Source organism: Corticium candelabrum, chromosome 5 (assembly GCF_963422355.1).
Source record: "Corticium candelabrum chromosome 5, ooCorCand1.1, whole genome shotgun sequence".
Lineage (NCBI taxonomy): Eukaryota > Metazoa > Porifera > Homoscleromorpha > Homosclerophorida > Plakinidae > Corticium > Corticium candelabrum.
In genome coordinates this window covers 5,788,347-5,801,593 of record NC_085089.1, presented here as the reverse complement: position 1 = coordinate 5,801,593, position 13,247 = coordinate 5,788,347, and the positions used below count along the sequence as shown (strand labels likewise).

The following is a 13,247-nucleotide window of genomic DNA, read 5'->3' as shown; positions in this document are numbered from 1 at the left end:
AACGCGATGGCATCCGCTAGCAAATCAGTTCTGCTCACGGTTAACGTCATTCTTGCCATCCTCGAACGAGGGGCAATTGAACCTAGAACTTTCGCTAGAGTTGTGCTGCAGTCTTGTTGCCTAGCCTATACGTGCAGTAAAAAGCAACATTATGCAACAAACAATACACTAAAAAATTTAAAGTCCGTCCACTCTGACTTCTCCCCCTGAAGCTTGTGTGGTTCTTGCATGGGAAGATACTCCCAACGTTTATCCAATGAGCGATTAGTTATTAGCATATCAGGTGGGTTTGTCTTTTCATTGAAGGCTGTCTATTGGTTAGAGTAGCCTACGTAAACAATTTGCATAACAAGGTTGTCGGAAGTTTATCTGCAATGCACACCCAAAGAACGGCATGACCATGAGCTAAAATGAAGTGTGTTAGCGTGTTTCTAGAACCTTGCTGTCAAAGTTATTCCGGATTTACTGAGGGAGAAGTCAGCGTGGACGGACATAGAATCCAATAAAATGTATACTGTAGTTTGCCAGTGAATGTCATCATCATCATCATCATCATCATCATCATCATCATCATCATCATCATCATGATCATGGTCATCATCATATGATGTCAAGTCAATGTCGCAATTATCTAATTTCATTCACGTTCATTGATTGAAGCTGTTTTCTCTGTTGGCTGTACGTCAATAACACTATCATTAACGTCGATTTAGACATCAATACTAAATGGCTATGCAGATGACAATGCCCATGACAGTAATGACAGTAATTATTGTAACAAAATAAAATAGAAGTAATTGTAGTAATAACATAAATGTGAACTCTAGTATAAATGTAACTTGTAGTAAGCTCTAGATGTGAACATCAACAACAATCAAGAACCGTTATCAAAACAACAGTACTAGCAACATATTCTGCAACTCATTTCGCATACAAATATTATGAGCAGTTTGCCTCAATCAAATTATCCAATACAGCCTGTACAGTCATTTCAGTGTTTATTTCGTATGAGTCCAGGGCTCTTTGCAGAAACTCTGTAGAATGATCCGGAAAAATGGAATTGAGTTGTGAAATTGGCGACTGACAACTTTCATCTAAAGTTATTAACAATATACAGACACATTACATTTAGATTCATAATACAAGTCAAGACAATCATGTTTCACCTCTGCTACTTCCTGAGCCAGGAACACGGGTACGGCTGGAAAATGCGCTGCGACCAGTCTGTTCAGCGCTGTTATTCTGCAATTCAGTACCAAAATTGTAACCTAACATTTGAGCAGCTGATCTACACTAAGCTATGACCATGTTCTTTCACTTGTAGCCACACTCTGTTCTACGTTAGCTAGTCGAGTTCTAATTAATTTGAGTTGAGCAAATACAGTTTAGGTCAGTTGACTTCAACTAGAGTTCGGAAGGCGTTGACGATGGACGTGCATGTCTGTTTACTTGGTGAGATGTGCGACGTCATGCAAATGAGAAATGTGACCTGCTATAGAGCACCACGCCCACCCTTGTATACGGTACCGGTACCGTGTACTACATCTAGAGTGTGCCCGTGAACGCGCGCTGTCTACTTTTTAATTAATTGCAGTAGGCTGACGGTTTCGTAGTAGGTTGACGGTTTCGATGTTTTAATTGTGTCTCGATTTTTCCTAGACAACAAACGTTGTTCTGTATACTTCGTCACCACTGTTGCCAACTCGGCAATCCGCTAGTGGGGAGCCTATCTAAATACCTAGATATTCGTAGCATTTCTTCTCCAGCCGGTTCATCTATGGTAAAGGTAGCGTGTTGTGTACAATGCACGTACCTACACAGCTAGGGACCGCGGTATTCACTGGTACAACGTTGTGTGTCAGAGCGGAGTTGTCAAGAGCTGCCAACGTGGTTTGGCACGTGACGGAAAGTAAAGTAAAAACAAACACCTGCTTGTGTGTTGTAAATGTCATCTCCTGAGACACGCATACGAATGGTAGCCCCGCTGATACACCCCGCTGAGACCCCCGTCGCGTCTACTCTCTGTTCGCGTTCACTGTGTATTTTCAAAGTCGCTATAACTTCTGTGTCCTTCGTCGGTAAGCGACGATCTTGGCATCACTCAATTGCGCAAGAGCCCGGATTTCTTCTAGACGCTGAACATAGCATGTAAATAAGACACAGCCAGGAGGATAAGGTTTTTGCATAGCAAAGATCATTAGTCTATTAGAACGTTATTGATTACGTTAGGATTACAGATAAGTGGTCACGTAAGCAGATGCATGTCAATTACTTTATTACTATTAATTACTCTAGTGCAAAGCTTTAGGCGTTCAGCAACGCTTGGTCGTGTTCGTCTGAGGTCGGCTGGTCAATGTAACATCACAATCAACTTCCATCACTTCGTAGTCGTCATCTATCTCATTTGTGATGTTATAGCTCTCCATGATGTCTTCCTGCGTCCCATCTTTTCTCTAGAAGTTTTCTTCTTCTTTTTTTTCTACGTGTTTTGCAGGTATTGTAAGTCACAGTAAAACACGTCTGTGTCAGTGGCTGTGTTCACGCAAGGGTTTAGAACTGGGTTTGCTACTGGTTAGCATAACCAATTAGAATACATCAGGTCTGTTTACGACAGGAATGTGGGTTAGAGCAGAGCTAGCCTAGCCCTTCCGAAATGTAGGGTTGTAGCACCCTAGCTTCGTCTGCGCCAATCAGTGTCCAGTATTCGCTTACAATAAGTGACATATCCCACTTCCACTACATATTGACCGGCCAATAAATCGGGCCGTATAACTGCCTGGGGCTACTGGTTTATCAAGATGTGAATTGTTTGTACAAGGATATCAACGCCTCGGCTGGGTGCTACAAGCCGGTTATAGACTAGGCTCGAGTGTCCAGCCGGTCACTCCCCCCGCGGCGGGGGAGATGACCGGTTGGACACTCGAGCCTAGTTATAGACCTTCTGGCAAGTGTATAAACGAATACACCCCGCTGCACCCAGCTCGTCAGCACTCGGGCTTCGCCCTCGTGCCAACTCGTGGGCGGAGCGGGGTGTATTTCGTTTATACACTCGCCAGCGGTCTATAACCTATACTTAGCTCTTGTCAAAACATTCCAGTTTATTCATATTGCGTATCACAGCAATGGATCAAATAAGATTGCTCTACTTTGTGTTGGTCTGGCAGTCTTTTCTTGAGCAAATCGAATCCGCAGCACGACTTGCGGAATTCTGTAGTGAAAGATGTTGTCGCGTCCGTAGCCTCGGATCCCAGACGTTTCTACAGGCGCCTACGTACAAAGCACAGAGTAGGCGGGGAAAGGGCAAAAGTGGGCGGGAAGAAAGAAACGTATGGGCACGCTTCTATAGAAAGCCAGTTCGGAAATAGGCGTACCTTTGGCGAATCATAGGTTTCCTCACCAATCAAAAATCGCCGCTCGCTCAGCGCGGTAGATTTCATTGGTCAAATGGTGTTAATTGTCTCAATGACAACTTATTAGGGTCTCACTGACTACTTATTAGAGTACCAGGTGGTATACCACAGTGGAATATCTACCTAAACGGGAGATCAAATGGCGTTGCCTTCAGAATATGGATCGTGTCACGTTCGTTCATCAATTTCCGACGATGCAATGACAATTGCTATTGACCAGTCTTGTCCCCAGTTTTACATTGCGTCTGTGAAGCCTCTGCAACGCTTGGCGCTGAGTCAACTTGTCCGAGGTGACGATGTTCTGGCTTGCCTCCTTACCGGGTTTGGGAAGTCACTGATTTTTCACCTGCTACGCAACGTCTGCAAAGTTTTGCGAACAGTGGGCTATTCGAGGGCGTTTGCGATCGACCCTATTGTTCTCGTCGTGGCGCCGTTGCTGTCTTTGATGAAAGACCAGGTTGCGTACCTGAACGAGTGCGGTGTTCGTGCTTCTATGATAGGTGCCAGCCAAGCAACCGACAAGAGGCTAGAAGCTGGAAAGTTTGAAATCGTATTTGGAAGCCTGAAATTCTAGTTGGACAGAAAACATGGCGATTAGCGCTCGTGTTGTAGCGATAGTTGCAGACGAAGTTCATACGGTTGTTCAGTGGTGAGGCCGACACTGTCTGTTATGTGTAGGTTGGTGTAATCGAATGTCGCTTTAAATCTATAGGGGCGGCCTTGCTAGACCAGAGCTAAGAGAGGAGGATGAGGATGAACCGTTTCGTGTCTGGTGCGGTCTTGTTGGAGAGCTAAGGTCTTTGGTGTGCGCTCCAATTCTAGCCTTGACAGCAACAGCGTCCAAGGCAACACAAGAAATCATTGTGAGTTGTTTAGGAATGTCTGGCAGATGCTATGTGATTACTAAGAGCCCAGAGCGTGATAACATCTTCCTAGCTGTGCAGAGAGTACGTTCTGATGTCGAAGCTACGTTCGATTTTGTGCTGAGGCTGTAAAGTCCAAGCAAATCAACTGTCCAAGGGTTCTTGTCTGCTGCCAAACACAGAGTGTGTGCTCCTTACTGTTTACCCATTTCCACTATGAACTAGGTGACAAGTCTTACTGGCCAGAAGGTGAGAAAAGGCACAAAATCGAGTTGTGGAAATGTACCATGCATGTACTCCAGACAGCAACAAACAGATCATTTTGCAGTCTCTGAGGGATGCCAATGGTGTTTGTAGAGTCGTATTTGCAAGCAATGCCTTAGGGATGGGGATAGATGTGAAGGGTCTGACCACAGTCATTCACTATGGCCTTCCAGCTGACTTGGAAGCATACATGCAAGAGATTGGCAGAGCTGGCAGGGATGGAAGCCAAAGTTTTGCTTATCTGCTATATCATGGACATCAGCTGAGACACACAAATAAAGAAATGAAGGAGTATGTCGGCAACACTGCTCAATGCAGAAGAGCTCTGCTCCTAGCAGTGTTTGATGAAGTTCCTAACAGAGGAAACACCAGCCATACCTGCTCTGACATATGCTCTGTACAGTGTCAGTGTGCAAGCCCAGATCAGTGCCCTGGTTTGCAAAGTATTCAGATTGGTGAAACATCGATTGCAACTTCTTCTCATGTGATAGTCCATCACTTGCAGACTGAGCAAAGAGAGCTTCTGGAGTTTCTTCTTCTGGAGTACAAGATGAAGGTGGAGACAGAGCTTGGAATTGAAGATCAGCCTTTGTATACTCACTCAACTTTGGTAACAGCTCTTTCTGATTATGTACTGCATTCAGTCGTAGGGAACGCCGGGCAGTTGTTTACCGTACAAGACATTCAAGCTCTAACTCCAGTCTTTACTGTTGAGCATGCACAGAACATTCTAACTATACTTAATAAGGTATGGGATATAAATTAATTGGGATAGGTATGTGTGAATTGTACAAACTCAGTATACATTGAATTAAGGTGTCTCTCTTGAAAATTTCATGTGTACAACATTAGAGAAGCACTTGACCTGTGTACTATCACAATCAACATGTCACAAGTCATAACACAGTAAAACCCAGAAAATCTATACAACCTGAAAGTCTACATCATGTGAAAAAGTATACGTATTTTCTACTGTAGGTGCAACATATACCATACAATTCTATTCCCTACCAAACCGACAACATAATCAAGTGCTTCTTAGTGTTTCTAGGTTTCCTCAAGCTGACGATGGAGACGCTCAAATTTTAGGAGCTGGTTGCGGCAAGTGGTACAAACAAACTGAGGAAAGCCATCGTCTTCGTGAACAGCAATAGCCGTAGCTTCTTGCAGAAGACTGTGGAGACGTGCGGCGGTGTGAAACAGACTAACTTTGTCCCTCCTAACTTTCCTGAATTGTGTTCAACTTATTCGGCAAACATCGGATGAAGGCTTCTTTGGCGTTACAATATTTGCCATAGCAGCTCAGATAGCTAGCATAGAGCTAGCTGCAGATGCGAAGGACAGAATAGAGCCTGAGAAATTGTCCCACGAGCTCTATTAGTATGTTGATGTTGGAAATATGATTATCAAATTGGCTATTGTGGGTACGCCTGTTTCCGAACTGGCTTTCTATAGAAGCGCGCCCAGACGTTTCTTTCTTTCCGCCCACTTTTGCCTTTCCCCCGCCTACTCTGTGCTTTGTTTAGAAACGTCTGGGCTTCGAGGCTATTGCATCCGTAGATTCAGGCAACTGCTGCTGTTCTATCATACGCATGTGGTCTCGATCTACACCTTGAGAAGGCACTCGAAGACAGAAAGCGGTCGGAAGACGTTTCAATTCTTGCGCTGGAATTAAGTAACGTAGCTCGAGTACATGATACAATCAGTTGCAGCCTGCTAGAGTTCACACAGCCTATTTTGACTAATTAGAGGCAACTGGACAAGCTCAAGCTCAACATGTGAGAGCACACCTACCTGCGCATGATAGCACAGCAGGGTGTTATGATTAATTAGCGCAAACCCGAGCGAGTTTGCTAACCCAAGTATGAACACGGCATGTTACAGTAAATCTGGAGTCGCAGTAAACAAGCTATTGATGTCATAATCACTTAGTAGGTCACAGGCAATTAGTTAAGTGTTTCTAAACCAACACAGGTGCTTCATTACGTAGTTCCAGATTCACAGTGAACGCGAACAAAGAGTAGTGTCTTCGAGTCATTTTCAATTTTCTATTTTTTATTCATCTTAAAAATAGAAAAGCGAAGTGTGCGTTCAAGTACCTAGTTTTAAGCACATAGGTGCCTAAAAATCAAACTTTAAAGATAAATCTAAAGATCACAAGAATCAAACATCAAAACATAAAAAAACCATTTTAAAAAATAAAAAGAAAAAGGGGTAAAAAAATTAAAAATAAAAAAAAAATTAAAAAATTAAATAAAAGTTGAAAATTGAAAAAATGAAAACATGAAAATTGAAATGTAGAAAATCAAATAGCCGGACCATCCACTGACCACTCAGCCTCTCTTCTACAACAATACAGTTTTGGTTGACATGCTACAGTACAGCGAGTTGACGTGTGTGTGTGTGTGTGTGTGTGTGTGTGTGTGTGTGTGTGTGTGTGTGTGTGTGTGTGTGTGTGTGTGTGTGTGTGTGTGTGTGTGTGTGTGTGTGTGTGTGTGTGTGTGTGTGTGTGTGTGTGTGTGTACTAATCCTTGGGTTACGTTACTTTGAGTAGACATTGTGTGTGAATCAACTTTATCAGATACACAGACACGAAGAAGCACAAACGCGCTCGCCATGCACACACACACACACGCACGCACGCACGCACGCACGCACGCACATACACCAACAAGCACACACACTTGATTAGCTAATGCAGAATTTGTCTAAAGAGAAATCATTCAGTCTACTTACAACTGTGTATGACTTAGAAGATTCTATCTCTTGAACAGAAACACTCCGCTCCCTCATGGAAGGTCTTCCTTCCTGTAAGTACACAGAACAACAAAAATTAGAGTAAAACCAAAGCGGACTCTCCACTTTTACTGCATAGTTCTGATTTACTTGCGTACTAAAAAGTGCTAGGAGTATTTTGTTAATTTCTTCATTCTTATATCCAGGTAAGCTTACAGACATAGAAAAGAATGACGGTGCATACCACTGCAGACGCAGGCAGTACAGTTTCAGATCGTGTTTCTAACTGTAGTCTGGCCTGTTTCTTGCGTTTTTGTTCTTCTCGTCCTTCTCGTCCTTCTTGTGAACGCCTTCAGGGGCTATGAGGTTTTGTGTCACAACTTGAATGGATCTTCATATGCTCTCTCAGAGATGGCATTTCCACGTCTAGACCACAATGAAGGCAGGGAACCATTGGCTGTACTTTGTGCTCGTGCTATCGTGCTGCATAATACACAAACATATCTATTGTTTTTTTACTGAAAGCACCATGCAACTCAGTCTAGAGAGCAACGTTACCATGTCTGCGCTCTCCAAGTCAATGCTATTAGCAATCGGTCTGAGATACATCTTGGCTTGATCGAAGACTGTCTTCAAATGTATAGCTGTCATATTCAAAGATGGAATAACTTCCAGTTGGCGGCGAGCAGTCAACCTCATTACCTCGTACCCAGTACTCTCCAGCGCGGGAAAATGTTCAAGAAGTGTGTTGTGCACCTTGAGGTAGTCGTCTGACTGTCCAAGAGTGCCTTTCTTTTCTCCCAAGCCAACTGCAAGCAGCTCCAATTTCCGATCACGAGAAGGAGGTGTGTCACGCTGGTTGTCAGCTAAGCACATAACACTGAATGTCCATACTTTGCGATGTCCCAGTTGATAAGGCTTTCTCTGATCACTGTTTGTTGGCGCCTTTCTCTTTACACCTCTCGAAGTTCTGGACCCACAGCCTCTTGGTCTGCCGCCATGTCCAAAAAGATGCCGCTGTTCTACTGCTATTGACGTAATTCCACTAGAACTGGACTGATGACTGACCCTCTGGTTGCCTTCAACAGAGCGGGAGCCTTCTCGATGATTGTGTTGATTCGTAACCTCTCCAGATTGGCGAAACTCTTGCCGAGTATCACCTTCTTCCGCTCTCTCTAGATGGCGCATAGCGTCGTGGAGAATTCTCTTTGCTGCAGATCTTTCAGACTCTCTTCGATCCATTATTGCCACAGAGACAGTTAGTGTATGAATGTGCAGGTGTTCCTGCTGCTAAAGTTGCTATGCAACCAATGCACTGGTGCAATGGTATGCTATTCAGTCAGTCGGATAACTTAACTCCTCCTTCCTATGTTTTGTGCTTCGTGTGTGGTTGATTAGTGGAAGAGACCGACACTTGCGCTGAAATAGACGTGAACCATATCTACATGTTGAAGCAAGGCTAACATGAAAGCGTTTATGCGCAACGTCCGTCAGTTTCTAGCAACTGTGCAAGAGATAATTGTAACTGAAGGCGGAGACGTGCCAAGAGAACATTTCCTAGATGCTGCAGTCGACGGGCAGCGACTTCACCGGCATCTCACTCGATTAGTGGCAGCGGGAGATAACAGCCTTAGCGCGTTTAGTGACTGTATAGAAGCTCTATCTGAGCAACTAGACTTGATTTACCGCATACCAGGAGAAGAGGAACTTGCGTACACAACAGTAGCATTAAATGATGGACACATAGGAAGACCAAGACTGGCGGTTCGCAGAGATCAACTGACATTTCTCCTAGATCACGATTTCTCTGTCACAAAAACTTGTGAGCTACTTGGTGTGTCAAGGAGTACTATTCACAGGCGTATGCTGCAGTGGAATCTACAAGTACAAGCCCGTAGGCTGGGGGGGGGTGCACTGGGTGCACGTGCACCCTCCCCGGACCCGTCTACGGAAGAAGTCCGGGCTAGTAGGCAAAAGGACTCCGAGGGATGTGTTGGAACTCCAAAGTACGTGCCAGATATTTGGCTATCCTGTCTGCTACCTGGTAACGTGGAGTAGTGTGTGTTCGTCACAGTGACACTAGATAGGACGGTCTCAGGAAAAAGATAGAAAAAGGAGGCAAGCAGCGGCTACGTGTCAACGGCTGGACGGCTTTCTAGTTCCGAAAAGGGCAAGTGATCAACTTGTGACTCCTGATCCAGATTTTACATAGCTGGTTGCAGTAGACGATCAACTAACACCGACTTCCAGTGAGTGCTGTAGTGGTAGTGTAGAAAGAGTAGGATCGTCCTCTACCGCAAGGTATGTCGAGCCTTTGCGCAACACATGCTGTGAAGTTCACGACAACGAGGCTCAGCGTGCAGGCGTCGCAGGCGGCAATCAGCAATGCCATCATGCTAATACTTCTGATCATGATTTAGTGGATGATATCGGCAAATTGTTTTTCAAAACCAAGTCTCCTGTCGATTTCTGCAAGTTTTCGCTCAAGTGATGTGGACCAGCATTTGCGCACAGATACTGTAGAAGGCCTAGGCTGTTTTTTAGGGTATGACGACGCAATTGGGTAGTGTCGCTATCCGAGGAAGATCTTTGGAATTCTCGAAGGCCTTTGTAGCATGTGATACAACAAGTTTCTCGTCCTCCTGCTTTGTCGTATTCTCCGGGTGTTGCAAGGACTTTCGTTTTAATCCAGCTGTTTGTGCATACTATAATTAAGTTCGTGGGAGATCCCACTGATGTACGCCTCGCCCTAGTGGAAGAATCAAGACCCAAAGATGGCGGAGTCAGGTTTGGTTGCTTGCTTTTATTCTTACTCACAGCGCATTCTACAGTACTCTACCACTATCAAAGATGTCAATTGTAGTTTCTGCCTTTCTCTTTCTAACTATTGGCCGAAGCTGTGTAATCTGTGGCATGACCGAAGTGTTATGTTCTCTGCAGGGCGTTGAAACGGGCATGAATGGACTCTGCTCCCTGTTCGCCATGAAATCCTAGACCCAGCTTCCATCGTCTTATCCAAGGGACAACGTGTTCTTCCAACATGTGTATCTTAGGCGTGACTGGCGGATTTGTCAAGTCTTCCCTGTAATGTTTCAGAAAGTCTCTGATGTCGTACTCTGTAACAGAGTAACAGATAAGTTATGATCGAGGTGTGATTGCACGGGTGATTGTGCTCACCTAGTTGGTCAATTTCATGCTCTTCTAGTTTCCTTGAGACACTGTAAAGATTGTGGCAGGCTGCAAATTTAGACAAAAGTTGCGAAAAGGTTTCTTTGACTCCTTCAGCAAGCTCTTTGGTCTTCTTGAGGTGACATGGAACATTGTCTGGTACAGACTTGCAGATTATTTCTATGTTGACTCCCTGTGGAAATGAGTGACACATGTTAGATATGTGCTGCTCGCGACAGCAATGCTGGCCTACACTTGTCTCCTTGTATGGAAGCACAGCTGGCACAAATCTATCAATTGGCTCACAAAGACAACATTCTCATGGTAGAACAAATGCCAGTGCAACAGCAACAAAATGGTAAAGATTGCGGGCTATTTGCAATAGCATATGCATTTCATGCAGCTCTAGGAGATGATGTAACCATCATGCATTTTGATATTTCCAAAATGCGACAACATCTGATTTACTGTTTGGATCGAGAGGAGTTCTCACCTTTTCCAATAGAAGAAGACAAGCCATTGGAAACATGTGACAGAGGTCACTTTTATATTTCTTTGCACTGCACGTGTTTGTTGCCAAAGACACATGGCAAGATGGTAGAGTGTTACGTCTGTGAAATCTTGTATCATGACAGATGTGTCACAATATCAGGTATAGTGAGCCTTGGATTTGCGCTAAATGTAGATAAACGTCTTGCTATACACAGCTTCAGTATTAATTTGTTCAATTAATACATCAACTTTAAATATACAAAGTTGAAACTGTGAACTAAGTCAGAATCTAGAACCTTAATTAAACATTTGACAACGATATCTTCTCTAGACTTACCTTAAATTGCCAGCTGTGTTAAGATTTCCGTCCGTCCGTGTGTACACATGACCAGGTCGTCCGGAAGTCTCTAGTTGGCATACACGCGTGCACATCAATGCTCCTACAGCGATCTCCAGTTGCAAGTTGAGAACTGCAGGCTTGTAGACGACCCATCTATGCTTGCAGCTGAGTCTGCAATCGTCTCCAACTAATGTTGGAGTCTTCGTACATCAACAACGTCAGGCTGGTCAACAGATTGCTTGGTTACGTACTAGGGCGCGTCTCCACTTGGGCTTAAACATGTTTACAACCTGTTTAAGTCTAAACTTGTTTAAGAATACTCGTGTCTCCACTAGAGTTAAACCTGTTTAACTCAACCTAAACAGCTTTTGCTAAACATGTTTCAGAGGTAGTTTAACGAAAGTGGTTTAGGTTTAACAGTCACGTGATATAAACGCGCGTTCCAAAACGGTGGATGTTAGTTCTTTCACGCTGTTCTTTCTCTTTCTTTGGAGACTATTGGAAGAAGACAGAAGTAGGCAATGTCAGAGAGTGCGTAGACTGATGCAGAGTGTCAGGAGAGAGCCATTTTGGCGAAGACAGAGACTTGTGACTGTGATTGTTCTTCAGACGACAAGAAGACGATCTCCGACTGTCTGGTGCACAAGAAACGAATTCGCGCGGTACAACAAAGTCCCGGATAATTCTTTTACTAGCCCGAAATAAATGGACAAGTGGAGACGCTGTCTACTAAACATGTTTAGAGTTTAAAGATGCTTAACATTAAACATGTTTAAAGAGCAACAAGTGGAGACACAGCCCTAGACTTCACTCACAAAACGACGCCTAGAGACGAGTATTCAGTAATATCAATTGCTTGAAACGTTGTCACGGTTTGGGACGGCGAGGAAAGCACAAGGGTACACAAATCACCGGGGTCCGAAATCCCCAGCAGCTTTGCATCATGGCCGGTGATATGTGAACCTGACATGAGGTCTGGAGCATCGAGTCGACGGTCTGGAATCGCGAGGGTACACAAATCACCGGGTGCACAAATCCCCTTAACACCGGCTCTGAGTATAACAGTAGCCTCGTACCCAGGCCCTCTTAACAGCCTCGTACCCAAGCTCTCTTGCGCGCCCGGAGCCTGGTACACGCTGTCTTCGCATGCGCGCATAAATAAATTACCCTGAAATCGGTGTAATGCAAGCACGCATGCGGAACCGACGTTGTTTAGAATCTCGAGGTGATAGTGTCGCGTGCAGTGACAGCGAACAGCTTCCGTGATGTTCTTTGTCCGCTTTTTTTTGACTTGTAATTAGATACCAGTCCTGGCTGTCATGTGCCTGCGACCTCAATTTTAGCTCGAATGCACGAAGCAAGATCTAGATCTGCGTGAAATATATCTAGCTAGACCGTCTGTCGTACAGCTAAAAATTCTCAAAATAAGCTGCAGCTTCTGCTGCATTCCTTCTCGCTATGCAAACACTGTGAACAGCCTGACTTCAGTACTAGACGTCGAGGAACGACAACTCGACAGTGCCACAAAACAAGGTCCAAAATCGTCTAATAGGATCACTTGACCTTGGGTCTAGATCTATGGTTTCATCCACGCACGAAAGCTGTTTCGCTGTCCGTTACAATTGCGCGCGATATTAGCGGCTCGAGATTCTACACAACGTTGGTTCCGCATGCGTGCATATATTACGCCGATCTGTGCGCGCATGCGTGCGTGCGCGCGCGCGCGTGTGTGTGTGTGTGTGTATGTGTGTGTGGTGATGTGTGTGTGTGTGTGCGTGTGTGTGTGTGTGTGTGTGTGTGTGTGGTGTGTGTGTGTGGTGTGTGTGTGTGTGTGTGTGTGTGTGTGTGTGTGTGTGTGTGTGTGTGTGTGTGTGTGTGTGTGTGTGTGTGTGCGCGCGCGCGCACGCACACGTACGGTTCTAATAAAAGCTATAGAGCAAGGCTTTCAAGCAGTTCAGTGCACGCATGCGTGAC

At 44.7% G+C, this 13,247-nt stretch overlaps 2 protein-coding genes across 2 annotated transcripts; both read right to left on the bottom strand.

Moving 5' to 3' along the window:
• Positions 1–751: 751 nt before the first annotated feature.
• LOC134179621 (uncharacterized) lies at positions 752–8,515 on the bottom strand. The gene is made up of 6 exons (XM_062646557.1): positions 7,832–8,515; positions 7,725–7,756; positions 7,518–7,623; positions 7,274–7,345; positions 1,167–1,242; positions 752–1,094 (listed from the first exon to the last, which is right to left on the bottom strand). Exons 1-6 carry the CDS (start codon positions 8,513–8,515, stop codon positions 940–942), a joined length of 1,125 nt encoding a protein of 374 aa, XP_062502541.1. The 3' UTR covers positions 752–939.
• A 1,556-nt stretch (positions 8,516–10,071) lies between these two features.
• On the bottom strand, positions 10,072–10,961 carry LOC134179620 (uncharacterized). Its single transcript, XM_062646555.1, has 3 exons — positions 10,935–10,961; positions 10,451–10,634; positions 10,072–10,389 (listed from the first exon to the last, which is right to left on the bottom strand). The coding sequence occupies exons 1-3, from the start codon at positions 10,959–10,961 to the stop codon at positions 10,199–10,201; spliced, it is 402 nt and encodes a 133-aa protein (XP_062502539.1). The 3' UTR covers positions 10,072–10,198.
• Between the last annotated feature and the right edge of the window lie 2,286 nt (positions 10,962–13,247).

Coding starts and splice junctions, on each gene's coding strand:
- LOC134179621 (XM_062646557.1), bottom strand. CDS start 8,515: ATGGATCGAAGAGAGTCTGAAAGATCTGCAGCAAAGAGAATTCTCCAC. Junction 7,624..7,724: donor AGCACAAAGTACAGCCAATG/GTTCCCTGCCTT, acceptor TAGCCCCTGAAG/GCGTTCACAAGAAGGACGAG. Junction 7,346..7,517: donor TACTGCCTGCGTCTGCAGTG/GTATGCACCGTC, acceptor GTGTACTTACAG/GAAGGAAGACCTTCCATGAG.
- LOC134179620 (XM_062646555.1), bottom strand. CDS start 10,961: ATGGCTTGTCTTCTTCTATTGGAAAAG. Junction 10,635..10,934: donor GTCTTCTTCTATTGGAAAAG/GTGAGAACTCCT, acceptor TCATTTCCACAG/GGAGTCAACATAGAAATAAT. Junction 10,390..10,450: donor GCATGAAATTGACCAACTAG/GTGAGCACAATC, acceptor ACTCTGTTACAG/AGTACGACATCAGAGACTTT.